The sequence below is a fragment of the Phyllostomus discolor genome, chromosome 3 (assembly GCF_004126475.2).
Source record: "Phyllostomus discolor isolate MPI-MPIP mPhyDis1 chromosome 3, mPhyDis1.pri.v3, whole genome shotgun sequence".
NCBI classification, from domain to species: Eukaryota; Metazoa; Chordata; class Mammalia; order Chiroptera; family Phyllostomidae; genus Phyllostomus; species Phyllostomus discolor.
Genome location: NC_040905.2, coordinates 182,666,532 through 182,692,671, shown reverse-complemented (window position 1 = coordinate 182,692,671; position 26,140 = coordinate 182,666,532). Strand labels below are relative to the sequence as shown.

At 47.7% G+C, this 26,140-nt stretch overlaps 2 protein-coding genes across 13 annotated transcripts in view; both read left to right on the top strand.

Annotated features, from left to right (window-relative positions):
- FAM219A (family with sequence similarity 219 member A) overlaps window positions 1–11,404 on the top strand; it is a 52,896-nt gene extending 41,492 nt beyond the window's left edge. For 2 of the 8 annotated variants that reach the window (XM_036021852.1, XM_028518961.2), the window contains 5 exons: window positions 4,162–4,261; window positions 6,947–7,049; window positions 7,284–7,364; window positions 7,981–8,035; window positions 8,577–11,404. In XM_036021852.1, coding sequence (XP_035877745.1) covers window positions 4,162–4,261; window positions 6,947–7,049; window positions 7,284–7,364; window positions 7,981–8,035; window positions 8,577–8,732 — 495 coding nt within the window. In that variant the 3' untranslated portion in view covers window positions 8,733–11,404. Of the gene's footprint in view, window positions 1–4,161; window positions 4,262–6,946; window positions 7,050–7,283; window positions 7,365–7,980; window positions 8,036–8,573 lie in introns of all 8 variants that reach the window. The other 6 variants (XM_036021854.1, XM_028518998.2, XM_036021851.1 and 3 more) reach the window with 3 other exon arrangements.
- A 531-nt stretch (window positions 11,405–11,935) lies between these two features.
- Window positions 11,936–24,927, top strand: C3H9orf24 (chromosome 3 C9orf24 homolog). 5 transcript variants are annotated; one of them, XM_028526915.2, is made up of 7 exons: window positions 11,936–12,097; window positions 19,024–19,168; window positions 21,383–21,498; window positions 22,507–22,582; window positions 22,804–23,038; window positions 24,231–24,317; window positions 24,770–24,927. In XM_028526915.2, exons 1-7 carry the CDS (start codon window positions 11,963–11,965, stop codon window positions 24,855–24,857), a joined length of 882 nt encoding a protein of 293 aa, XP_028382716.1. In that variant the 5' UTR covers window positions 11,936–11,962; the 3' UTR covers window positions 24,858–24,927. The 5 variants fall into 5 exon arrangements, with proteins under 5 accessions (XP_028382716.1, XP_035877740.1, XP_028382738.1 ...); XM_036021847.1 differs by lacking the exons at window positions 11,936–12,097; window positions 19,024–19,168; window positions 21,383–21,498 and adding an exon at window positions 22,361–22,418; XM_028526937.2 differs by lacking the exons at window positions 11,936–12,097; window positions 19,024–19,168; window positions 21,383–21,498 and adding an exon at window positions 22,361–22,418 and having other exon boundaries at window positions 22,804–23,033; window positions 24,770–24,921.
- Window positions 24,928–26,140: the final 1,213 nt, after the last annotated feature.

Genomic DNA, 26,140 nt, shown 5'->3' with positions numbered 1-26,140 from the left:
TTTGCTGGCACTGTTGCAATAGTTTCCTAATTATCCTTTCCTCCAGTCTAATTCTCCTGCCATCCATCTTCTACATGGCCCTCAGAGGGTCCTTTTACACCTCAGATCTGATCATGTTACTCTCCTGCTTAAGGCTTCATTGATTCCCCATTATCTTCTGAGTAAAGAACAAAATCAAGGCCCATCTTCCACCACCATCTAAATCCTCCTGATCCCATGACACTATTTCCTGCAACTTTTCATCATACCTTCTAGGTTTCAACTATAACAAAATACTGACTTATCCTTGAATATGCAATGTTAGTTGTATGCTTCTGAGCCTTTGCAGATTTTTCCTGAATGTTGTTTCTCCCTCTTAAGCCAACTGGTGAACTAATGTTTTGAAATATTTTAAGGTGGCTTCCTCTGTGAAGTTATTCTCTGATCACCTTCCCTTCATCACTTCCCCCTCTATTTTCTATGGCTCTTGTTACCTTTATTGATAATTACTGGAAGCTCCTTAAGGATGGGCCTATTGTCTATTTTCCTTTATGATCCCCAGACTTGCCGTTGTTACGTAAGTGAGGGAAAATTGAAGCATAGTGGAGTAAGGAGAGAGAGTAGTCAGAATGTCACATTGGTCAGGCCCTCCTCACCCTGCGGAGAGAACACCTTTCCACAGATGCCTCCCCACATAAGCCAAGCCTCAGCCTGCGTGGTGCCAGGGCTGCAGCTGTGGGCCAGTGACTCACAGGGCATACTGTGCATGATTGTGCAGGCCTCATGGAACCTGTACTAGTAATAACTTCATAGTTAGCACATATATAGTGCTCAGTATGTACTATACTAAGTACTATACTATGTGCTTGCATATATTAACTGATGTTAGCCTCACAAGAACCTTTGACATGGGTATTAGTATTAGTCCCATTTTAAAGATGAGGAAACTGAAGCCAAGATCACACAGCTAGTAAATGGAAGAGCTGGGGTTTATAAAGAGAATGGGTTGATAAGTTGATAATTGTTGAAGCTGGTGATAGTTATCCCGGATCTCACTAAATTGGTTTCTTTACTTTTGTGTAAGTTTAATAATTTCTACAATAAAACATTTTTTAATGTTTGGACCAGATTGGATTAAATCAGTGGATTTTAATCTTTTTTTTTTTAAGCAAAAGAACCCTTTCTCCAACCAAAAATCTTACAGAAAGGCTGATATGTAAATGAAATAAAAGTAGATCTACTCTGGTTTCAGAGAAGCCAGAATCCCTCCTATGCTCCCTTCTTGTACTCAGCCCCTCCCAAGGCTCAGGGTTCAGGGAACACAGTTTAATGAAAATCAGTGGACCGAACTAAGTTTAAGGATTCTTCTCGCACTTTTGCCTTCCTCTCATTATGTTGGCTCTGCACTGGCCATTAGCCTATATATCCTGTCCCAGAAACAGTAAGACAGGGCTATTAATCATTTCTGTAGCCGGTGGAGACTGTAAAGGGTTGCAGAAACATGGGTTGCTGTTAGAGATGAATTTCAATGTCTGTCTCTGCTGAGTGTTTATTAATAATCTTGCTAATCCCCACTCTAGTTCCCGGATCTAACTCCTATCAGATGTCCTTGGGGGCATTTTAAATTCTCCCTGATTTCTTGGAGCCAGATGCTTCCTTCTGCCTGGATTCCTCTCTGATACTTATATTCATGAATATTTCACATTTAAGCTCCCTGATTACATTTCCATGTGATGATCATAGTGCATTGGCTGCGTTTCTCAGGAAAGACATACAGGAAGTCCACAGTAAAGACTTGAGTTTTCAGGCACAGTGCCAGAGATCTTGTTCTTGCCATTGAGATGGCCTTTTATCACGGACAGTGACGGGGAGATGCTGAATGGTTGGCCTTGCATGTGACCTCTCAGTCTAAGGCTTTGCACCCTGACTCATGACCCAAAAAGACTGGCAGTTTCACTCAGAGATCAGATGACACCAGGACCTTCCCAGTGTCTTTAAGGACCACATGTGGGTCCCTGTGACCAGAGTTGCTCAACAGCTTCCCAGCCCCCATGCAGGCCCCGTCCTTCCTGCACAGCCTCCCTCCAATGTTACCATTGCTGCCAAGTACCTCCAGCCTGAGAGAAGAAACTGATGAACTCATCCGTACTGAGAGGGGAAAAGTTAGCCCCAAATGCCTGAGGGCTTATGCTTTAAAAGTCAGCCCAGGGAAAGGACAGTGAGGCTTAGAACTCTCATGGGATAGATGGGGTGGAGGGTTATGCAGGAGATGTGTGATTGGAAGGCCATAGACTTAGCAGTTACCAGTGTAAATGTATTAATCCAAACTGTAGGAGATATCAGTGTTCCCCAAAGGGAGAGAGGGGGGCTGAGGTGAGGACCCTGCAAAGGAAACAAAGGGCTTTGGGATGAGGCAGAAATGAGTGTTCCAAAAGCCAGCGAAGGAAACCGTTTCCAAGTGGATGCTGTATGTATGACATGTGACAAATGCTACAGAAAAAGTAATGTGACTGAGGAAATTGGGAAGGTGGTAATGCTTCCCTGGTGAGGTCCCACAGTTACTTTTATGGGATTTACCCTTTGGAAGCCCCCCTCAGGCTGCTTTGGGAGTCAGCCCTCCCTGCGGCCTAAGGGGAAAGCCAGAGCCTAGCTCTCAGGTCTCCATGTCTCCTATAGGTAGCACTTGTGAGGCTGTTTGGCCTCCAGAGAGCCATGTAAAACCCACTAGAGGCTTGCTTCTCCAAGGCTGCAAGGGACAGGTGCTGTCAGTAAGGAGTCTCCCAAGGAGGAGCTGAGCCAAAGAGGCAGAGGATGAAGGATTGGAAAGGTTTGTGGCATGGGAAGTTACCACTGCAGCACCCGACCCTCTTGAGCAGAGCCTCCTACTATCTGCCATTAACCACAGCTAAGGGCTGGGAGGTCAGAGCAGAGGACAGAAGCCTGGGTTCTGCCCTCTGGAGCTTGTAAACTACTGTGGCAACACAGCCCTGCACTCTGGGTAGCCTGAGAGAACACAAATAAGGTCAGTATTTTCCTCCCAAACATTCTAGACTTTTCCCTTTCCCTTTAGTAACAAGCATGTTTTCATTTCTACTGCCTCATTCTAAAGGGAACAAAAGCCACGATAATTGTTATACATCCTTCCCTTGCTGAGTCATCAGCAGCCACTCAGATCTCTGAGCCTATCTCTGTGGGACCAGTCCTGGAGCACTCTACCTGCCTGTCTGCTCTCTGCATCCCCAGAGTCAGAACAGGCACAGCCTTGGACCCACCCTGCAACACTCAACCCTTTCTGAGCAGAGCAGTCCTCAAATTCTGGTCCTACATAGACACCTTGGATGGCAGCACTCATATCAATGGGTCATCAGTTTCTCATGAAGATTGTGAACGACTCCAGCCCCTTCCAACTGACTGAAGCAAGGTGCTCCAGGGCCCTAGGTCTTGTAGCATAGGTTTGTGGTATTTTGAAGGGATAATCTAGTGAGGCTAGATTAAGGAACAAGCAGCACAGGACTAACTGGCCACCAGCTGATTTATCATTATTTGTCTTCTCACCTAGCATACTCAGCCAAACTTTCAGGCTTTACCAAATGACACTCTTTAGAACTCATCTGTGAAATAGAGAAATCCTCATGAGAACTCTTTTTTGTCCAGTAGCTGCAGCCGTGAAGTACGACCTGACTTGGCCAGTCAGTTCTCTGGATCCTGTGAAGGGACCCGTCCAGTGCTGGGGAAACAAAGACAAGGCCTGTCTTGGGGAGCACCAACTCTGACCTAACGCAGACTTAAACTCACAGGAATCTAGAAAGACCTTTCCAAACAAGAGCACAGGAAAGGCCCAGAGGAGCAGGAAACTTGTTTGGGAGGCTGGAGAAGGAGGTCCTGTGGGTTTAAAGAATTGCAGTGGGCTTTCTAGTGGAGGCTGAATTACACAGGACTTTGAAGACAGACACCTAGATGAGTGCAAGTGAGGCCGAGATCCTTGCCTCTTCTACCCAGTTCAGGGTCTTCCTCTCAAGGTGGATGAATCTGCCTCTCCCTCCCTGAATCTCTTGCCTGCTGCCAGGAACAATTGCCCTCAGAGGCCCAGGGTGTAAGTGGGAAGGCCAGCTTCAGTGCTGAGAGCAGCCCCCTGGGTTCACTTCCTAACAACTCCCTATCTCTCTGCTTTCTCCTCACCAGGACCCAGCTGCCAGCTCCATCTCAGACGGGGACTGTGATGGCCGGGAGGGTGAGTCAGTAGCCATGAATTACAAACCATCCCCGCTCCAAGTAAAGCTGGGTGAGTGGGTCTGGCGGGTAAGAGAGATGTGGGGAGTAGACAAGGTGCTCTGGGCTGGGTCTGCAACGAGGTGCCACAGATAAACCAACTCAGGCTAACTGATTCCAAGACTCAAGCCACCAAGTCATTGGCACTGCCAGGTACCTTGTCTCCTGCAAGGCAACGAAGGAAGTTACAGTTCTCTGCAGGACCCAAAACTCTAGGAGGCATCTTTGAGGCCGACATGGCTCCAGTTATTCCACGGGATAGCTGCAGGGATAAAAACATGGAACCCTAGAGAGAGGGTCGGAAGTCCCATTAAATACTGAACCAGGCTGAGAAGTTTCCTTAGAGATGGGGTGTCAGTTGCTATGTCTGAGGGTTAGGAAGGAAAGAGGATTCCAAAGCCTAGAAGCCAAGCCCTCTCCACACTCCTTCCTCAGCTCATCCTGAGATCCCTGGGACTGACTGGCTCCTGTTTGGGGGAATTCTCTCTTCGTTGTTTTTGATTTAGTAAACTCAAATATTTCCCCCCTTTCCAGGGTCACCTTTCCCTTGGGGTTTTTCTCATGTCCACTCTGAAGTCAGTTTATGCTACAGCCTTCTCTTTGAAGTCACTTGGCTCCCAGCCACCGACTGCCCATAGCTTCTGCTGCTGCTGTTCCCACCCACCCTAGGTCGAACACTGCCCCTCTCTCTTCAGGGACTGGAGTTTTGCTCATCCAGGCTGCGTCATATAATAGACTTCTACTAAAGATTTGGTTTTGTGAAGAGGAATTACAACACAGTACATCCAGGAAAGGGTTTACAATTAAATACAAGTCATTGCTATCCTTCAAAACTCCTCCGCCATCCCTTTCTCCTCAGGCTCGAGCTGCCCACCAGTGGTGGGCCCCTCAGCAGAGCCCTTACCCGTCTGTGCTAAAACCTCTGCCCACTGCAGGTGCCAGGACTCCTTTTCACATAGTTTTGTTCTTTAATTTTTTTTTACCTTGCTTCTCTCCTTTCAGACCCTACCTAGGGAACCCCTCAGGCTGTTTTTCTAAACAAGAGTGCAGTTCTCTCAGTGGAATTTGTTCATTTTCCAAAGACACCAAACTCATACTGCAGCAAGTTTTATATATTATTGTTTAATTTTAAAAACAGGTATTTTAACAAGTAGAACTTCTTTTACTCTCCCCCATCACATTCTCCTCCCAAGATAATCATTCCAAACTTTTTTTAAAGCTTGTTTTTTTTTTTAGTTTTATTCTGTATTTTAACATTATCTGAAACTTTCTTGGTTTTGTTTTTCTCTTAATGTCTTGGAGCCCCTTCCAATGTCAGTATATAATTATTTCATTCTTTTAAATGGTTGCATAGTAGACTGTAATTTGGTTTTGCCAGTATATTGTTTGCATTTTTCACTTTTAAACAATTCCAACATACTTTTAAAATAACACTTCTTTCCCCTTTCCATCAGATTACCACCAAAGCTCCTCATTTAAATTCACTACCTTGTCTCAGTTGCACTAAGGGAAAAATCACCACCATTTTAAAGCAAATTGCACCCCCTAGAGGCTTGGAGTGGTAATGGTAGCTGCTGCCTGCTGAAAAGAGGCAGGGAGGAAAACTAGAGGCTGATGAGCAGTGGCAAAGAAAAAGGGTCTGTGACTGGGAGGTGAGAGACTAAAAGATACAGCAGTCTGGGGAAACTCCAGAGTCACAGTAGCTGGAAATGCCCAACCATCCTTCCTCTGCGGAGCTTGCCGTTATTTTATGTGAGCTTTCCCCTAGCATCCCTCTCTACCAAAATAGTCCTTTACCCTACATTTGAGCTTTACTTGAGATGAGTAGGAAAGGGTTGACAGGTCTCCTCCAGAGCCCAGGCAGCGCAGCTACTGGTAACTATGCCACACACCAAACAGCAGGTCACCGGTTGGCCAGCCCCATGAATCTGGGAGGCACTGGAGCCTTGGAGAACGCAGAGGCTGGCAGGAGTCAGAAGCATAGCCAGAGGGGCTCCCACAGCCTCTTGCCCCTGACCCTGCCAGCCCCATCCTGCCTCTCCCACTCCACAACCTTCAGTCCCTCCTTTTCTTTCCACACTAATCCCAAACTCCTCTATCTGGCATTTAAGTTCATGCCCTGGGTTTGTAATCAGAGCAAGTCCCCAACCCTCAGCACAGGACCTGGGGACTAGTGACACAGATGTTGTTAATAAATGACTGAATAAATTTATCTTATTTTTTCAACTTATCCTCCCTCCATCTGCACCCCTCCATCCCATCCAGATCCAGACTTGTTATGCTCACTTCTAAATGCATTTTTTGTATACACTATCCCACCTTCTTAGAATGCCCTGCTCTCTCTACCTCTAAAGGTATCATCTGCAGGAAAGCCTGACTGTTCCATCCTTCTGCTGCATCCATCTCTGCCTCTATCCTTTCTCTGGTACCAAGCATACACTTACTGCTGCTCCACATGGGAGTACAGCTCCTGGAAGACGGGGTCAGCCTCCTTCCGTTGTCCCTCACTATCTGTTTTGGGTTGTGCAGGGCCAAGTACTGTCTCCACCAAACAGCAGGGCCTGGAATTGGGATCCCTGCCACAGCTCCTAGAGAAGCAAAGGGTTTCCCAATGGAGGCCCAGCCTAGGCTGTCCCCAGCAGTAAGGTAGGGTGGCCCTGGGGGCAGGACACAGCTTCCTTCCCTTGTTACCCTGCAGAGAAGCAACGGGAGCTGGCCCGGAAGGGCTCCCTGAAGAATGGCAGTATGGGTAGCCCTGTCATGCAGCAACCCAAGAAGAACAATGTCATGGCCCGGACAAGGTAGAGGCCCCGCCCCACCCCACCCAGACCCTGCCAGCCAGCATGCATCTCTCCTGGTCCTGAGCCTTCCCCACTTCCCTCCTTCCTCAGGCCCAGCCCCTCTCTGAGAGGAGAGAATCTCAACAGGGTCCAAGGGGGTCGGGGGAGGGAAGTGGTGGGGCGGGGCCCAAACCAGTCCCTTTCCAGGCTTGTGTGACCCAGTTGCCAATCCAATCCCCCAAATTCTCCACGCAGGCTGGTCGTTCCCAATAAAGGCTATTCTTCACTTGACCAGAGCCCAGATGAGAAGCCACTGGTAGCCCTTGACACTGACAGGTGTGTACAGGGATGTTGGGGCAGCTGGGCAAGCCACAGGAATCTGTATGAACATGGAGTGGACTGTACAGGCCACAACTGTTCTATTGTCAGAATTGGGATGTTCTTTGGATAGCCAGGAGTTCTCCCAGGGAGTGGAATTTTTTTACCCAGAGATGGGGGAGGGCAGAGAGAGGAAAAGGGGACTGGCACAGTCTGCTGCAGGACAACTGATCCAATGGCTGTCCTGAGAATGGGCCCTGATTCGATGCTTACTGCCCTGTCCCCTGCAAGGGAACAGCCTTACCACTGGGCACACACCTGGCTGACCAGGACTTTGGGAAACCCAACAAGCCAGGGTAATTTGAGCCTAGGTAAAGAGGGGGAGGGTTGGGGAAAAGGAATAGCATTTTTATTTAGGAAGTTAAAGGTGACAGTTTATTTAGAAAGGGGGGGGGGCTAGGAGACTTATCTTAAAACTGCATTTGCACAGCAAGCAGTTTTTACTTAGACCATGCTGTTTATTTGGAGGTGTGGGGGAGGGGTTGGTGTTGACTGATGGGGGTGGGAGTGCAGGGAGTTTTCTATTTAATTTCCAGAAATCACTTCCCCTCTGTCTTCTTTCCTCCATGGCTAGCGATGATGACTTTGACATGTCCAGATACTCCTCCTCTGGCTACTCCTCTGCTGAGGTGAGGCCCCCACCCTTCCCACCCTAGACACACCCCTCCTCCTGGGAGAAGGGATAGGACTTGGTGCCAGATCACACCTGAGGGGAGCTATGAGCAAAGCTAGGCAGAGCCCCTGTGGGGGCAGCAGGGACTTAACAGGGTGCGGCCTGGGAAGGCAGTCTGAAAAAAGGTGAGGTGGCCAGACTCTGGCCTCAAGTAAGTGGGTGCTGGGGTTTGGGGCGGGTTCAGCCCAGGGTTGAAATAGAATGCAGTGTGAAAAACAGGTGACACTTTATGAAGATGGGCTTGAAATAGGGGCAGGGCCCTGATAGAGACAGGACCTGAGGTGGGAAGTTGCCCTTAGAATGGGGTGGGGTGTGTTACAAGGAAGGGTCTGTAAAGAAAACCAGGCCACAACTGAATTAGTGGTGAAGCCAGGGATTTCAGAGAGAGCTGGGAGGGGATGGCTCTGGGGGGTTGAAGGCCTGGGGATGCCACCAGGCTGTGGTTGGTGCCTCTGGGTCACCCTGAGCCTGACCTCCCTCCCCTTTGTCTACAGCAGATCAACCAAGATTTGAACATCCAGCTGCTGAAGGATGGCTACCGGTTAGACGAGATCCCCGATGACGAGGACCTGGACCTCATTCCCCCCAAGTCCGTGAACCCCACCTGCATGTGCTGCCAGGCCACGTCCTCCACTGCCTGCCACATTCAGTAGCGGGTAGGGCTGCCACAGTCAACGGAGCCGGGCCACCGCGGGCCAGGTCAGACAGGGCTGGGGCCGACCCCTCCCCAGCTCCTCTACCTGCCCCCCGGCCCTGCGTCCCCTACAGCCACCAACCTCGTAAAAGTCATTGCTTCCTCCTATGGTAGGACGTGTACCTCTGTGTGTTCATGGAGCCGGAGAAACCAAAACCGGGTCTCTCTCCACCCCAGGGGCTGAGGAGGGGAAGGGGCTGTTTTTTCAGTTACTTGGGGGACTTTGCCCAGCACCTTGTCCACCTCCCCAAAGCTGCAGTCCAGTGGGGGAGTGGGGGGCTGGACAGCAGGAGGCCGACAGTAGTGAAGTGGGGAGAGGGATCAAAGCCAGGGGCTTGGCCCCACCCCAGCGAAGCCATGAATCCTCCAGCCTAGTAAGGAAAAGGGCTTTGAGGGAGAAAGGCCCCAAGCAGTGGGGCAGGGCCCAGTACCTTAGAGCCCCCTCCAGCACCCCCTGCCAGCCCATGTACCTATTTGCATCTCTCCCCTCATCTCCAGATGGGAAGCCTGGCAAAGTTGCCCAGTGGAATATTGTGCCCCACCTATCAGATCACTGCCTTCTTCCTTCTCTTTGCTCTATTCACCCCTTCCTCCCTTGTTCTCTTAGTTGAAAGTAAAGTGGGTCTTAGAAAGAGGCCAGAATTTGGGATGGTTGGGATGATATCTATTCTCACCGGCCCCTAACCAATTCATCTCTCTGCCAATATGCCTCCCCACCCTGTCCCACTCCCAGACACACACACACACACAGTTTCTGTTCATTGGCCTCTGTCCCAGGCTGGAAGCAGGAGGTAAGGTGGGCCTCGAATGCCCTATTCCCATCTCAGTCTAGCCTAAGATTTCAGATCCTTCTCCCCAGTGAGAATTTTCAAGGAAGCAAGCCTAGGAGAACACTGTGGCCGCATGTGTGTGGCAGGGAGAGCTTGGCAGACTGTGTGTGTGCCTGAAGCTGTGCAGGTGTGCTTCTGTGTCTCTGTGTTGGACCTGTCTTTCTAAATGTCTGTTTCTGTCAGAGATGGTGAGGAAGTGGCTGTGTGGTCTGCTAACAGTGTGAGAGGCTGTGCAGCAGTGCAGTGGACTGAGAGCCCTGCACTGGGGGTCAGAAGCCTGGGTTCTAGTCCTGGCTCTGGCACTGTCCCTGTGGTCTTCAGCAAGCCACTTGTGTTCACTGGGTTTCAACTGTAAAATGAGCAGCATCTGAAATTATTAATGTTCTGGAGGAATTTTTGATAGGCATTTCTGTGGAGGTGTAGAGGGAACTCTCTGTAAGTCTTTGAGTACACCTGGGAGGCTTCCTGAGTTGTATGTCCATGTGAAAGGAGAGGGGGAAGGTCTATGGGACCTGTGTATGTCTGAGTGCATGCAGATCTATTGGGAATGCACGCGTGTGTCTATGAATGTGTATATGTATGTGGGTATATAGTATGTATGTGAGTATATATAGTGTATGTAGCTATATGAGGTGTCTATGAGTCAGAATGTATGTATTACTGCTTCTGCTGCCATTGCTGGAGTGGGGAAGATGCCAGAAAAGCTGATGATGAAAGTCAAGATGGAGGAGGTGATCAAGGCCCTCCCCTGGGACTGGGCAATATAGACCTGCCCCCATATGAAGAAAAATGAAAGCACAGTTAGCCTAAGACCGCTCAGGTCTATGCCCCACAAACCACATATCCCAGGGCCAGGGTGTATGCCCGCCATTCTTCAGTGCTGTCATCCCACAGCCCCTTCTCTGGATGCCAGCCTTGGGAGGTGGGACCTGGAAGGGAGAGAGGGCAATGAGAGGAAAGAGCAAGGCTGCTAGCTTAGGAAGGGTAGCAGCTCTCCCTGCACCACACCCAGGGGCTACCAGCTTCAAAGTGCTGAGATGCAGCTCTCCACCCTCAATTCCTCCAACCCACCCCTACCTCCTCTAGTACAGTGGCCCTGGTTAGATGAAGAGAAAATGCCAAAGGGAAGCAAGGACAGAGACGGTCCCTGTGGGGCCCACAAGGCCCATACCAGCCCCCATCTGTGCCCATCTCTCTCACTCTGGTCAGATCCCTACACCCTGTCATCCGGGCCCCAGAGCTAAGCCTCCTACTACTGTCACCACCACCTGGGCTCCTTGACTCACCCTTCCAGAACATGGGTACCTCCTGTTTTCCAGACAGGGCTGCCTCCAGGGCTCATTCAGACTGCTACCTTTGCTGCTAATTTCCCGTGTGACTATGGCCCTCTGGCCCTGAGGAATTAGGGAAAAGCTCCCTTTTCACAGGACATGCCTAGTGTCTTGGCAGGCAAGGGTTTCTAACTAGAGCAGTGTACAGGTGGTGGGGAGAGGTAGGAAGCTGGCAGCCAGCACCTTCTGGGTCTAGGAAGTGTCTTGGAGGATGAAGGGGAGGACTTGAGGCCTTAGCTTGCCCCCGCCACCCTTCCCCCTTGTAGATACTGCCTTAACACTCCCTCTACCCTCAGCTCTGGCTGCCACCCAGCCAGGTTTCTCCGCGCTCACTAATTTATTTCCAGGAAGGTGTGTGGAAGACATGAGCCGTGTATAATATTTTTTTTAACATTTCCATCGCAGTATTGACCATCATCCTTGATTGTGTATCGTGTAACACAAATAATGATATTAAAAGCATCAAACAAGCCAGCCTCAGCTCCCTACCTGGGGTGTGGGCAAGGGGCACGTGGGCTGGGAAGGGGAGAAAACTGATCCTCTGAATGTACATTTCACTCTACCTCCATTCGTGGGTTCCCAGGCCAGGCCTGCCACTGACCTGCTGCATGACCTTGGTGAGTCACTTGGCCCCTCGGAACCTCCCTGTCTCTTCATCAAAGTGAGAAGCTTGGCATAGATCTCCAGGGGCCTCTGAACTCTTAGAAATTGGGCTCTATTTAGAGGCTTGAAGGAGGAAGAGACTGAAAGTAGGGAGAGAATTGGCCTTACCTCCCCAGGGCTGGGACTAAGCCAGGTGATATCATAATGGGCAGTGCCCACCCTGGAGAGGGAAGCGGGGTGGGGTAGAAGCAGGAAGGCTGTGGGACAGGGATGTTGAGAGATCCTTCACATGAGCAGGGGTCACAGCAGCTAGGGGCACCTGCTGGGCTAGAGGTGTGGGCTTTCTGGGAGAGGGGATGGTCACTGATGGTTTGCAAGGAGCCCTTGGTAGGTAGAGCCCACCACGGCACTCCCTAAACCCCACAATGTTCCTCTTCTCCCAAAAGACCAAGACCCCCATCAGCACCTACACTGACTCCTACAGGGCTCCTACCTCCATCAAGGAGGTCTATAAGGACCCACCTCTGTGGGCCTGGGAAGCCAACAAGTTTGTGACCCCGGTAAGTAGAGGTTGGGGGGACAGGTCAGTGTGTACAGCCATGCCTGTCTGGGTGAACAGCAGTGTGTGGTTGTCATTAAGTTTGTAATTATTTGTAGCTTTGCATGTGTGTTTTTTATTCTTTTGCCTAGGGTGTGGAATTTATAATAATATATAAAATAGTACAAGATCCTGCCTTCATGGTGCCCTACTACACCAGGGTAGGAGATGGAAAGAGTTAGATAATAATCAAGAAATGAACAAGACATTTATAAATTATCGAAAGCACTATAAAAGAAAGAGGGTAATGGAAATGGAAAGTAACCAGAGAGAGCTACTTAAATAGAGAGGTCACAGAAGACCTAGATGAGAGACCTAGATGAGAGCCGTGTGAAGGGCTGAAAGAATAGAGTTCCCGGCAGAACGATCAGGAAGTGCAAAGGTACCGAGGCTGCCAGTGGGATATGCCAGAAAATGTCCAATGGGCATGTTTTCATGCATGTGTATCACAGTCTCCTTGTAAATGTGTGCCTGTACTTGAATACAGGTGGGCAAGTGTGTCTGTGCAGCTTGCACAAAATGGAGAGATTTGTGAATCTGACTGACTGCCTAAGGGAATTTATCTGTGTGCACCATCCAACAAACTTTGTTGGGGATCTACAAGTGCCAGGCACAATGTGGATACAACAATGAAGGGCCCAACCCTGCCTTTCAGAAACTCTCAGCAAACAAATGAACTAAGTAGGGTTGCCCCATGTGGAACAGCAGAGGCATAGGCGCTGGTATAAGAGCTGAGAAGGGGAGAACATTCCCAGAACTTGAAAGGCAGATCTACTAAGAGAGCCAGGGGGAGGGGGCTTCCAGCAGAGGAAAGGCATAAGAAAGGGCAGCCTGAGGGCAGGGACCCACCAGGAACTGAGAACTGCTAGAGCACCAGGAGAGGCTTGCCCTACCATAAGAGAGGAAACTGCAACCACAGAGGGCCTTAGGCTGTGTTAAGCAACTAGGACATAATGCTCCAGGTTTTTTAATCTGTGAGTGACATGATTAGATTGTGAGTTATGCCACTCCAGCTACAGTGGCAGGAGATTGGAGGGGCTGGGGCTGAGGGCAGGAAGCCCAGTGAGATGGTAAAGGATGAGGGAGGAGGATGTAGGTGAGAGACTGAGGAGAAGCTGTGGCAGTGAAAAGGGACTTTGTTGGATAAAAGAGAATTTTTCTTTTTTTTAATTTATTTTTCAATTACAGCTGACATATCCTCCACTTTGATTGGAAGTCCTAAATATAGGCAACAGTTTTTAAAATAATTTTTATAATTATAAAATAAATATATGCTCAATGCAGAACATGGTGATAACTCAAAGAGACACAAAGAAAAAGCCTATAATCTCACTATCCAAAATAACCACTGTTAATTTATTATTACATGCTCTTAGGAAGCAGATATTTTTTATGAAAAAGGTGTCATACTGTATACTAACATTTTTAATCTTGAAAGTTTTTAAATATATAGCCATATATCAGGTCATTTTCCTTGTCCAAAACATTTTACAATTTTCATGACCTTAGGTATTTTATTTTATGCATGTACCAAAATATATTTAAGAAGTCATATATTATTGGAAGTTTAGAATATTCATATAATTTTGCTAATACAAAGTTATCTTTGTATACATCACCTGTTCCCTAAGAATAAATTCCTAGTCATTAAATTGGTAGGAGAAAAGACATGCACATTTTTAAAACTTTTCATATATACTTCAAATTGCTATAAAAAGGTTTGTGATAATTTACATGCCCACCAGCAAAATATGACAGTGCCTGCCTGCTCTTCCATACTCAATAGAAGGAAATTTTAAGAAATAGTCAACATATCTTGGTCACCATCAGGATATAAGGAAGAGGGAAGAGATTAGGATTTATTCCTGGCTTTGGGGTTCTGGCGCCTGGAGGAACGGTAGTGCTACCAACTGAGATTTGGAATCACAGATCATAGAGAGAGATTTGGAGTTCATTTGGGACAAAAATAATCAAGGACTTTCAGAAAAAATTTCTGGTGGATAGTTGGATACACTTAGCTCTGAAGCAAAAGAAAGATGTTATGGCTCCAGATATAGATTTTTAAATCATCAGTGCACAGGTGGTAACTGAAATCATAGGGATGAATAGGATTGCCAGGGAAAGGTAAGAAAATGGCCAATGGCAGACCTTTGGAGAAAATCAATATTTAAGGGGTAGGTAAAGGAAGAAGAGCCATAAAAGGAGACAGAGTGATACGAGGAAGGTCAAAGAGAAACCAGTCAACATAGCATTGTTAGAGAAAAGTCAGTATCAAATGTTGTCAACACAGAAAGGAATCTCTTGGATGTAGTAACCTGGCCAGAGAGCTTCGGTGGGTAGCGAGGAGTGAAAGCCAGGTAGCAGTGGAATTAAAAATGAAGGAAAGTCGTCTGTTTCTGGCAGAATGGTGGTCCAGAAGCTCTGAAAGTTCCTCCTGCTTCAAAACAGCAAGGTCCCGCATAAAAATTAATTTTTATTTTGTTTTGGACTCTCATGAAGGTGAGTGGTAAGTGTACTTAAAAACTGGAGTTGCCCTGAAAACAAAAGCCAATATCAGCACTACCAGCAGGAGTTTAAGCTTTAAGCTAGCCAAAAGGTGGAGGAACTAAACCTGTAAATTCCAAACTGAACCTGAAAGTTCAGTAACCTCTGGCTTCCTGCTCCCCAGAGCACGCACACATACACACACATGATGAATGTATAGCTTTCATGGTGAAAAATATCTTCAATGTGTGTTTCTAGGTATCCTTCAGAGTAAGGTTAATCAAATCAGAGCTCACAATTAAGAGATATAAGAAAACAAACCACTACCGACAGCCAGCAGAAACAACAGATTTAAACCTCCACGGACTTCAGATATTGGAATTAACAGTTAAAGAGTACAAAATAATTGTGAATTTTTCCAAATAAAACGTGAAATTATCAAAATGAGCAAACAACAAGAGAGTATATATTTAAAATACCAGACAAACATAAAGGAGAACTGAATGGGAATCTTAAAAATAAAAACTGTATGTTTTAAAACCAAATATTCATCTGGGATAGTGAATGGGTTAAAGAACAGATTAGACACAGCTTAAGAGTATCAGTGAAATGAAAGAGAGAATGAAAGAAAATTTCCAGAATGCAGCACTGAGAGACAGAGAAAATATGAAACAAACACTAAGCAATGTGAAATATGGAAGAAGATCCATACACATCTATTTGGAGTCCCAAAAAGAAAAAACAGAAAGAATAGGCATCATCTAAAGAGGAAAAAGCTCTGAATTTTCCAGAACTAATGAAAAAAAAATTAATCCACAGTTACAGAATGAATAGAATGAATTCCACACTTAGGTACCTCACCGTGAACTGCACAACACCAGCTCCAGAGATGACCTTAAAAACAGAGAAAAGTTGTTTGCCAAGTGTTCTCATTTCAGGAACAAAATAAAGAAGAAAGATAAATATATTTCCAGGCAAACAAAAAATAAAATGTTTACTACCATCAGACCCATAGTAAAGAAAATTCTAAAGGACATACTTTGGGTAGAACAAAAATTACCACAAAAAGAACAGTCTGAGATGCGAAAAGAAATGGTGAGCTAGGAAACTGGCAAAGATGAGATAAATTTAAGCAAATAATTATAGAAAATAATTATAATGGCTTATTTTGCAAAATGTATATAAAAAACCAAAATATTGGAAAACAATATCAGGTAAGTTGTATATTGGAAAATAATATTATATAACATGCAATGATAGGAAAGGAATAAAAACCTGTCATTCACAGATGATACGGTTGTGTATATAGTACCTATAAATTATTTGCCCTGGCTGGTGTAGCTCAGTGGATTGAACGCGGGCTGTGAACCAAAGTGTCACAGGTTCGATTCCCAGTCAGGATACATGCCTGGGTTGCAGGCCATGACCCCCAGCAACCGCACATTGATGTTTCTCTCTCTCTCTCTTTCTCCCTCCCTTCCCTCTCTAAAAATAAATAAAATATTTTAAAAAATTATTAGAATAAGAATTTAGAAAATTGGATTAATATAAAGTCAATCACAATCACATATTTACATCAACAAATATTTATGAAACAATTTAAAATATACATATTCTAGCAACAAAAATAAAAGTAGAAATAAATCTGTGTGCAGACTATATGAATTATATTATAAAACCTTGAATATTTTTAAAAATACTTAAATGGAGAGATATCACATGGTTGTGGATAGGAAAAGTCACTAAAATAATCTCAAGATCTTTTTCAAGAATTTGACAATCTGTTTCTAAAATTTATAGAGAGGATCAGAGGCTCAAGAAATAGCTAAAACATACAGAAAGAAGAAGGGGACTTGCCAATCAGATATTAATATTTATTATCAAACTATATAAATGCATTAAGCATACTATTACTGTACGGATAGGCAAATTTATTAATGAAATAAAACAGATCAGAATTGGAGCCACGCACATATGGAGACAATATCCAACAGAGTTGATGGAAAATAAAGCTATGGGAAAAGTTATGTCAGGCTTGGTGTCACAAATCTGTGCGAGAAGATAGGTACTCAATGGGACAATTGGTTATCCATATAAACAAAACTAAAATTGATCACCAACTCGCACCAAACCCCAAGAGCAATACCTGACAGATTAAAGACTTAAATAAGGAAAGTAAAACTATAGCTTTTAGAAAAAAAAAAATGTTATCTCCATTATCTTAGAGTGTGGACATATTTCTTAAATCACAAAAGCAATACATAAGAGATTAGTAAATTCAACTATGTTAAAATTAAGAACTTGTGTTCATCAAAAGATTTCACAGACAAAATGAAGATACAAGCCACAAACTGAGAGAACATATTTGCAACATGTGACTGACAAAGGATTAGTATATAGAATATATAAAGAACTGTAAGTCTCAAGGTTAAGTTTAAACACATGTATTGACTCCCTCCTGAAACTTTCAACAACTACAGTAAATGGATATTTAAGACATAAACTCTCAAGAATTGTGAGAAAGAAGAGACATGGCAACAAAATTTCAGAAAGTAGGAAGTGTGATAGGTAAGTAGTAACTGACTGCAAATCTGAGAAAGCTGAATCCAAAGTCAACAGTGAGAAACAAAAGACATAAATCAACATGAAAGTACAGAATTTTCACAAGCCTCAGGCATTATTATAATAAATACTAGGCTTCTCTGGAACTAAATATGGAAGAGGACCAAGGCTAAAATAAGGATGATTTGAAAACTGTTTAAGAAGCAGTTCATAGGGTGACTACCCACCCCATCTCTTCGAAAGTCAGAGGGCTTATGTTTTGGTGAGGATCTCAGGACTGGGGATACCAGGCCCAGTTGTGGGCAATGGACCATATTGAAAACAGGTGAACCTCTGTATACTGAATGCTAAAACCTTCAGCAGCATCCTTGTCCACTAGTTCTCAGAACACTGGCAGCTAGGTCACTACCCTCAGGCCAAAGATTGAAAGAGTCCTTTCTGAAAGATATGATCAGCCCAAGAGTAAAGACCTACAGATACTGACAGAGTGGATAAAAAATAGTCTAGCCAGATCACCCTACAATGAGGCTCGTGATTGACAAAGTCCACCCACAGCTCAGAGGTTCCAATAAGCTTTTTAAATCCTACTCATAAACATGAGCAGACAATCACAGATTATAGACATCTGAGGAAGGCTTGAATGGAAAAAGTGATCTCTGTGAGTTCTAAATGACTGTCTTTGCAAATATGTGTCCATGTCTGAGTGTGTATGTATAGATGTACATTTGTAAGTGCGTCTATGAGTGTATCTGGGTACACAGATCTATGTGTATGTGTGGACATGTGAATGTGTGTAAAGTTCGGGGCGGGGGGTGGTGACAAGTCATAGGACTCCTCCACCCATATGAAATATGAGTGGGCAGGATCTGCCCACAGAACAAAACCTCAGCTGGCACAGAGGATCCAAGAAGCCCCTTAACTGAGGGGTTTTCAGGGTGGTCTCATCCCTGGAGACCTAGGAGCAGCAAGGTCTCATCCCTGGCCAAGAGAACCCTCTCCTCATTAGATCATAAGGGGGAAATGGTGGCAGTGTCACCATCCCAGCACCTTGCTGCCCGCAGTAAGGAAGTCCATTCTGGGGTGTGACTTTTCTGGGTGTCCTGCCCCTGTGACCCAACTGCCTTTACATACTAGCTGCCTACAGACACCTATGGGCCCACAACTAACGGCATTCTGCCTTCAGCTGAGGACAAAGGAGCCCCAAATGGAGGTCTTGATCTGAGATTCCACAGATCTAGCCCAACAAGGAATGATGGGATAAGATGAAGTGAACTGCAAGAAGCAGAGGGGCCCAGGGCCTGAACCAAGGTCAGGGTAGGATGAGGACCAAGGCAAAGTGAGTGTCAGGGTCAAATCAGAACCACTTCAGAAGCAGAGGCCCCTGCAGTCCCATTCTCCTTCAAGGTGTCAGATTTCATGGGAGCCCACCCCGCCAAAAACACCTACACAAGGTAGCCCGCTCCCAGGGCAGCCAGCCTTTCCTGAAGCTTAAGGTTATACCAGGGGCCCGCTCCTCTGTGGGGGGTGATCCACCAGGCCCTGCTCCAGGCAGCTCTGCCTTTAAAGAATTCCTAGTCAATAGATGAGAAATGAAAATATCAGAAAATGCCTGGCCCTAAGCCCTAGCCTTGGATAGAAAGAAAAGCAAAGTGTAATTCAAATAAGAGAACTATGCAGAGGGGCCAAGACTGGTATGGGGATCCCTTTAGCATAGGGAGGGGTGTTAGGACACTGGCCAGGGCTGACCTTCTCAATAGGGGCTCGATCTAAGTCCAATAGGACCCCAAGGCTGGATGGAGTCCCTGTGTACCTAGCCATTTCCTTCCCTCTTCCCTCGCACAGGGCCTGACTCAGACCAGGCAGCGCCATGTGAATTCTGAAGCCCTGCAGAAGATGGCCAAATGTGCTGTGCGGGACTATAGCTATAAGAGTTCCATACCAGGCCACCCCTACCTGCCTGAGAAATACTGGCTCTCTCAGAAGGAAGGTAGGGCCTCACCCCTCACCAACTCTGACCTCATTCAGTGACCCCAACAATGACCCCCCACCTGAATCTAACTTGAACCTTGACCACCCTGATCATACATCAGTCTTATTCCCACCCATGACTGGGGCTTCTTCTCCAACCTCACCTGCTCCAGCTTGACTCCCAAACCATCTGACCTGACAGTGACCCTGGAGGTGATTCAGGCCCTATCTTTTGGGAGCTCCTTGTCTGTTGTATTTGTCTGCTTCCAGAGAACTGGAAGAATAAGATATGGATCTTATTCTTAGAGAGATGGAGTATTAACCTCCTCCGAACAAGTCCAAGTGCCATCTCCTCTCATCTTTTTTTTAAAGATTTTATTTATTTATTTTTAGAGAGGGAAGGGAGGGAGATAGAGAGAGAGAGAGAGAGAAACATCAATGTGCGGTTGCTGGGGGTCATGGCCTGCAACCCAGGCATTACCCTGGCTGGAAATCGAACCTGCGACACTTTCCTCTCATCTTCTTAATGACCCTGTTCCATCAACTTCCCCATCTCTGCTGCATCCCTCTTCCCACCACACCTCTTTCCCTCCACCTGGAAGCCTTGTCCAATATCTTCCTGCCTAAAAATTCTCTCTTCCTCCTCCCCTTCATAACCAAGATTCTCGGAAACAGTCTGTGCTCCCTGTTTCTATCTACTTCCTCACTCCTTCTTACACTTTATGAGAAACAGTCTTTCTCATTTGCTTGGGTGTTAATGGTCTTTCACTCTGTACATTCCAGAGGAGTAAAGGTTCTTGTCTCATTCACAACTATGCCCTCTCCACCTGGAACAGCACAAGGCTTCATAAGTATTTGTTGAATGAACAGATGACAACTCTTCATCCAGTTGAAATTGGGGGTCTGCATCTTCCACGCTCAGACATTAAAACTGTTCTTGTGTGGTTTTAACTGCCACATCCACCAGATTTCAATCTTTACCTTATGAGACCTACCCTATGCATTTCACTCTCTGACCCCTCTCTACTTCTTGAAATACCTTCCTTCTCCAGCTTCTCTGATGCCTCGATTTCCTAGGTCTCTTGTCCACTCACCCTGGAAACATGAGGGTTCCTCAGGGTACTAATCTGAGCCTTTTCCTCTCCTTACTCCTCTCCTGAGGCCATTTTATCTAACCCATGTCTTTAATTGCAACCCCAAGTCTTTCTTTCTAGCCTTGGCCTCTCATCCAAATTCCATTCTCCATCTGACTATGGTCATCTTTACCTGAATGTCCCAAATACCCCAAACTCAGTATGTGCAATCTATCAACCCAGAACTCCAAATCCCAATATCCTGCCCCATACACACAGTTGCTCTTCCTCTAGGGCTCCTAGACCTCCATTCCTGATGTCTCTCTCTCACATGTGTTCTTTCAAACTGTTAGGAGAGTGGATTGCAGAGGGCCTTGTTGGACAGACTTAAAGGTTACTGGGTGGATGGGGCTTTGAAGGGTTTTATGTAGGGGAGTGTCCTGGTCAGATTTTCATCTGTGAAAACTGCCAAAACTGCTATGTAGAGTTTGGGTTGTAGGATTCAAAGATGAGGTAGGGAGACCAGTAGGCTAATAAAATAATAGTTTTCTAAGTCCTAAGTGTTTTACATATGTTCATTCATTTCAGTCTCACAACAGTCCTATGAAGTAGATAGTACTATTTTAAAACTGAGGAAACATATCAGTGAAGGTCACACACAATTAATATCTGCAGAGATAAAATCTGAAGCCAGGCAGTTTATCTGCAGAGTCCATCCTATTAATCAAGACATTATAGTCTCTTGGTTAAGGCACTGCATGGATACAGGGGAGATCATGGGAGGCTAGAAGAGGGGATAGATTCAAGTGATTTTAAGGAGGCAGAATAAGCAAACTTTGGAGACTGGTTGTGGAAGATGAGACATAGGGAGAAACTGGGAGGAGGGCCAGTTTTCAGGTTGGTTCTATCAAGAGGGTGATGCCAGTATGAAAGTGATCAGCTCAAAGGATCCAGACCCCACTCAGAAGCAAGTCTTAGGTAGGAAATGAGCTACATCTCACTAAGAAAAGTATACACCAAACTGGGCTTTGACTGGCCTGAGGGAAATCAGTGGGGGTCCAGTTTTGTGCTGGGGATCAGAGGAGAAATATTTTGGGAGTCTCAGATTCTGGGATGGGGTAAGGAGTAACGCTGTCTTATTCTCCACCCCTATAATCAAGCAGACAAATGCAACCCAAACTACTTGTGTAGTGACCGGTATAACACATGGAGAAGGGGACCTTACCACTGCACTGACTGGAACAAGTACACCACATGCCTTCCCCGGCTGCCTAAGGTATCTGCTGTGCCCAGCACAGATGGGGTCTTGGATGTGCACACACACACACACATCCACCTCCCAAACCACAGTGACTGATAATTCACCATGAATTACTCATCCCTTTCCCATTAAAAATGATTGAGGGCTCTTTCCCATATGTGAAATTAGGGTTTGTATTTCCTAGAAGACAAAGGAACCCAGGAGTGGAGCTGTGCTGGGTCCCTGGGTCCCAATCTCTGGCCAGGTTCTACGGGGACATGGTTAGTGTGCACTCTTTGATGTGCTGCCTTCCTGAAGCTTGCCATTTAGCTCCTTCCCACGCGTCTGGCCAAAGAGTCAGTGATAGGCTGAGTCTACCTGCTCTACTCTCCCTTCCTTTGCGACGTAAGCAAGGACGAAACAAAGGAGAACAAGGCCACTCGTAAGCAGTGCAGATAAATATAGGAGAGCCTTTCAAGGAGAGAGGAAGGAATCCAGCGGCAGCCCCAGAACTACGGGAAGAGGAAACGTGAGAAGCTCTGAGACCAGACCAGGGGTTCTCAACTCTAGGCTGATGGCTGAACCTTTTTGAATCAGAACTTCCTCAAGAATCAGAACTTTTCACAAGTTCCCCCAGGGGATTCTGACGGGCAGGCAATATTGAAAACACCTATTAGAGACATCGAAATTTTTTTTTTAAGAGGGAGAAACACGGAGACAGTGCTAGACAGAGTCAGCTAGACAAAGAAGGGTAAAATCAAAAGCAAACGCTGAGGCAGGATTGTCAGAGGTTCAGGCCCCCCCCCCCCCCCCCGCCCCACCGTGGGGTCCAACTAGTTTCATTCCCTTCTCCCGCCCCCCAAGTAGGCGGAGTAAACGCGTTACCAGGCGACAACTCTAAACACTCAGTGCCTGGGAGAGGCGAGCACGTGGATGGCGGGATGAGGCGCGGCCTGGTACTGGTCTGCGTGTTCTGGGAGGGAGAACCCCCAAAAGAGGGTCCTTCTGAGTCAGAGATTGAGGTAGCCTGTGTGCCATTTCCAGGAGGCCGGGATGGAGACAGTAGTTCGAGGAATGCCGTTGGAGTACCCTCCTAAGCCGGAGCGACTCAATGCCTATGGTAACGGATGGTGAGGTGGTGGAAGGGAACGGGCGGGAGGCCAGAAAGAGAGTGGGGTGGGGACCTGTGCGACGGGTTGGAGGCCGAGGGCCCTGGAGAGGGTGTGACCCTGTCTCTATCTGTCTACCTGTTTTTGTCTCCATCTCTCCCTGTCTCCCACCCTGTCCCTTCCCATTCTTGTGACTGTCGGGGCCTGCGGGTCTGGGGACCTGCGGGCCCAGAGCGCGAGGTGGTGGTGAACATGCTGAACTCGCTGTCGCGGAACCAACCACTGCCGCAGATCGCATCCCGATGCGGGTGCGCAGACCCGCTGCCGAGCCGCCTGCCCTACCAGGGTTATGAAAGCGCTTGCTCCGGCCGCCACTACTGTCTACGCGGGATGGACTACTGCGTCACCGGGGCACCCTACAACGAATGCCGCCAGCGGCCTCTGTACCCAGTGCAGCCGACTGTAAGGTTCGCAGGGCCTCGCCCTGCTCAGCTGGGCCATGCCCCCAAACAATCCGGGTCCCCAGAGTCCAGCCTTACCCTGGCTGCAAGCTCTCTATCCCACACCACTTCTAGTCTTGACCTGCCTCTACACCAGGCCCCACCCCCCTCCATCCCGCTATAGGCTCCCTCACTGGGTCCGGCCCTATTCTGCCCTCCGCTCCACGGCGTGAACTGACTGCTGAAGGGGGAAAACCTGCAGGAAGATTCCCCCAAGTTTCCGATCTTGTCTCTCTGGAACTGTGCTCAAGGCCAACTTGGCTCCTGTATCTCTTCCGGAGGCCCCGCCGGAGGATTTTGTTAAGAAACCTTGCACATCAGTCACATCCCCCACCCATGCTCTCCAGCCCCACTCCCTACCTGGACACCCGGCCCTGGGGACATGTTCTCCGAAGCGCCCTTTATTCCTGGGCCTCGGGTCACTGTCAGTAATGGGCAGGGTTACTGCCCAGTGGTAAGCGAGCAAAGAAATGGTGACTGGATTACCAGAACGGCCCCGCCTCCTTGGAGCCGTGCACCACCTCCGGATGTAGACAGCCTCGCTTTTCACCTCTGAAAAAGCTGAGGCCCGAGTGCCCAGTTGCAGCCGACCGTAGCGCGCACGCAGCCTCCTCTCTGCACCCGGCGGCGGACACGGAGGGCTGAACCTGGGAAAACAACAATGTCCACATCAGTCTAGACAGTTGTGCAGGGGTTGTTCCCGAACCCTGTCCCTAATCCCATGGTGATACCCTCCGCTCCTTCCTAGGCAGAGAGAGACTGATTCCTTGTACGAGACTGGGTCTTATCCCTTACAAGGGCAGGGGGGGAGAGAATGTGCCTGAGCCTCAGAAATGTCACCCCGTCGATAGTGTGGAGTAATTGCCGTCCCATGGCTAGAATCCGGGAACTCCCAGGTTCTCAACGACCCTCCCTAGGGTCCAGCATGTTGCACAGCCCGGCCTGGGAGTGGAAATGAGTCCTTAAGGGGAGAGGGACTTCCAGGTGTCTTCCCAGAGGTGATGTTTCTTGGTTTCTTGAAGAGCCAGGAGGCCTGAGGGGAGAATCTCTGAGCCCTAGGACTGATTCCTGAAGCGTCGCTCGGAGTCCTGTTCTGGGCTGGAGGGTAGGGGAAAATGCTAAGGCCTGACCCCTCCCTTCCCACTGCTTCCTCCTCCAGGAGTGTATTGCCGTACGACCACCGGCCCGGAATGCAATGTGTTGTTATAACTCCCCCGCCACCATACTACCCATGTCCTAACCTTAGGTAAGTCTGGAGCACACCCGCAAATGCACACGCACACTGGAGGCTGTTTTCTTGGCTTGGCAAGGAACTCCGGGATTAGTTGGGGTGGAAACTGTCCACTGCGATGCACTGATTGGAAGGTACCACCAGGGGGCGCGAGTGCCATGGGGAAGTGAAAACTGGCAAGGACATGGAGGACCCCATGAAGGCGGGGAGGTCTGCATTGATCGGTTACAGGTTGGCAATTAGACGTGGAATCAAGAGATCAACGCTTTAGGTTCAAGGCTTGAAGTAGAGGGTAAGAAATCAACGTTAGGGAGCAGGTATTGGAAATAAAAAATTTGACGGTTGAACCCGAGGTCAGTGTTGAACCAACATTAGGGATAAAATGTTGAGATAAAGTTAGCATTGACATTGAAAATTGGAATCAGACAGATGAGGATCCAAAAGGGCTGGCCCATCTCTCCTCACAGGTGGGACACAAGTCACTTTAAGAAGACTGGTGCCGCCCAGAGAAACAGCTATGTTGTCCACCCTGAATTTGTGTCGGAAACCTTCTGACTACCGCTGCTGGTAGAGCCTGACCCAGCCAGGCCAAGGAGGTTGAGCAATAAATAAACTTTTCACCCCATAGGCTGCCTCCTGTGTTCTCACTCAGCAAGATCTGTCAGGGAGGAAACATTCACTCAGGCCTCTGCCAAGCCCCCTAAACTGACGTGCATATTCTCAGAGACAATCTGCCCTGAGCCCTCCCCACCCCCATCGTCTCAATACTTACCTTAGGTGCCCCTGAGTGCCCTCCTGACACACACCATATCCAACCTAGTGTCTTCATCTCCTCCACCCCAGAGCCCAAACTAGTAGGTCCACCTGGCCATGCAGGAAACACCCTCCCGCTAACATTTCTTCAACATCTCCTAAACTTAGATGGTCTTCACCCCAGCATCTTAGTGGACCCAAAATCCTCCAATCTGCAGTCAGGGCCCTGTCCCTATACCCATAGCTTTTGATGTGTACTCCCAGTCTACCACAGCCTCCCCAAAACCTATATTCAGACACCTCTCTGCCCTCCCCCACCCAAGTCAAGGGGTCTAAAACAATTTTGGAGGGTTTCATGACCAAGAAATTTCAAATTACAAAACAAAACTCTGCTTCCATGTCCCTCAGGGAGCAAGGGGTTGAGTGTTCTGGAATCTCTGGGCACCCCACTCCTCCTTGGGGCAGGCGTTTGGCGGGGCATGCCCACTTCCTTGCAGCACAGGAATTTCCAACAGTTGTCGCGGGTGGGGGCAAAACACCCAGGAGAAGTCAGTCTTCTAGGTCCCTAACCTTGACTTATGCTGTTCTGGACCTCCCCTCTGGTGAAACCAAGATACCTCGGTGGGGTTCTCGATTGGATCTGCTCTCTACTGAGCCTCTGAGATTCTCCCGGTATTCCGCTGCACTTTTGCCATATGGGAAACTTTTTTCCATATGGAAGAGCTAGTGAGGAGAGCGTTATACCAAGAGAGCCTCCACCTGTCCAAGTATGGATGGGAAGGAGTCCCAAGGGCCAACCCTGCCCCTTTACCCTGCGTCTCACTCCTTCACATACACATCTCAAATTTAGCCTGGAGGAGCAAGAACTCTAACCTTGTACATCTGTTCCTTCCTCCAAAGCTACATTTCCCAGCAGGCCTGGAAAAGCGCCCTGCCCGCCAGAGGGTGAGCAACGCCCAGGAGGGGACTGGCTCAGGGCGGGGGCGGAGCCGGGAGGCGAGGTTGCTTGCGGCTGGCCTGAGATGCCCGGAGGTTGGCACAGAACAGTACGGGGAAGGTGGGGGCCAAGGGGGAGGGCCTCAATT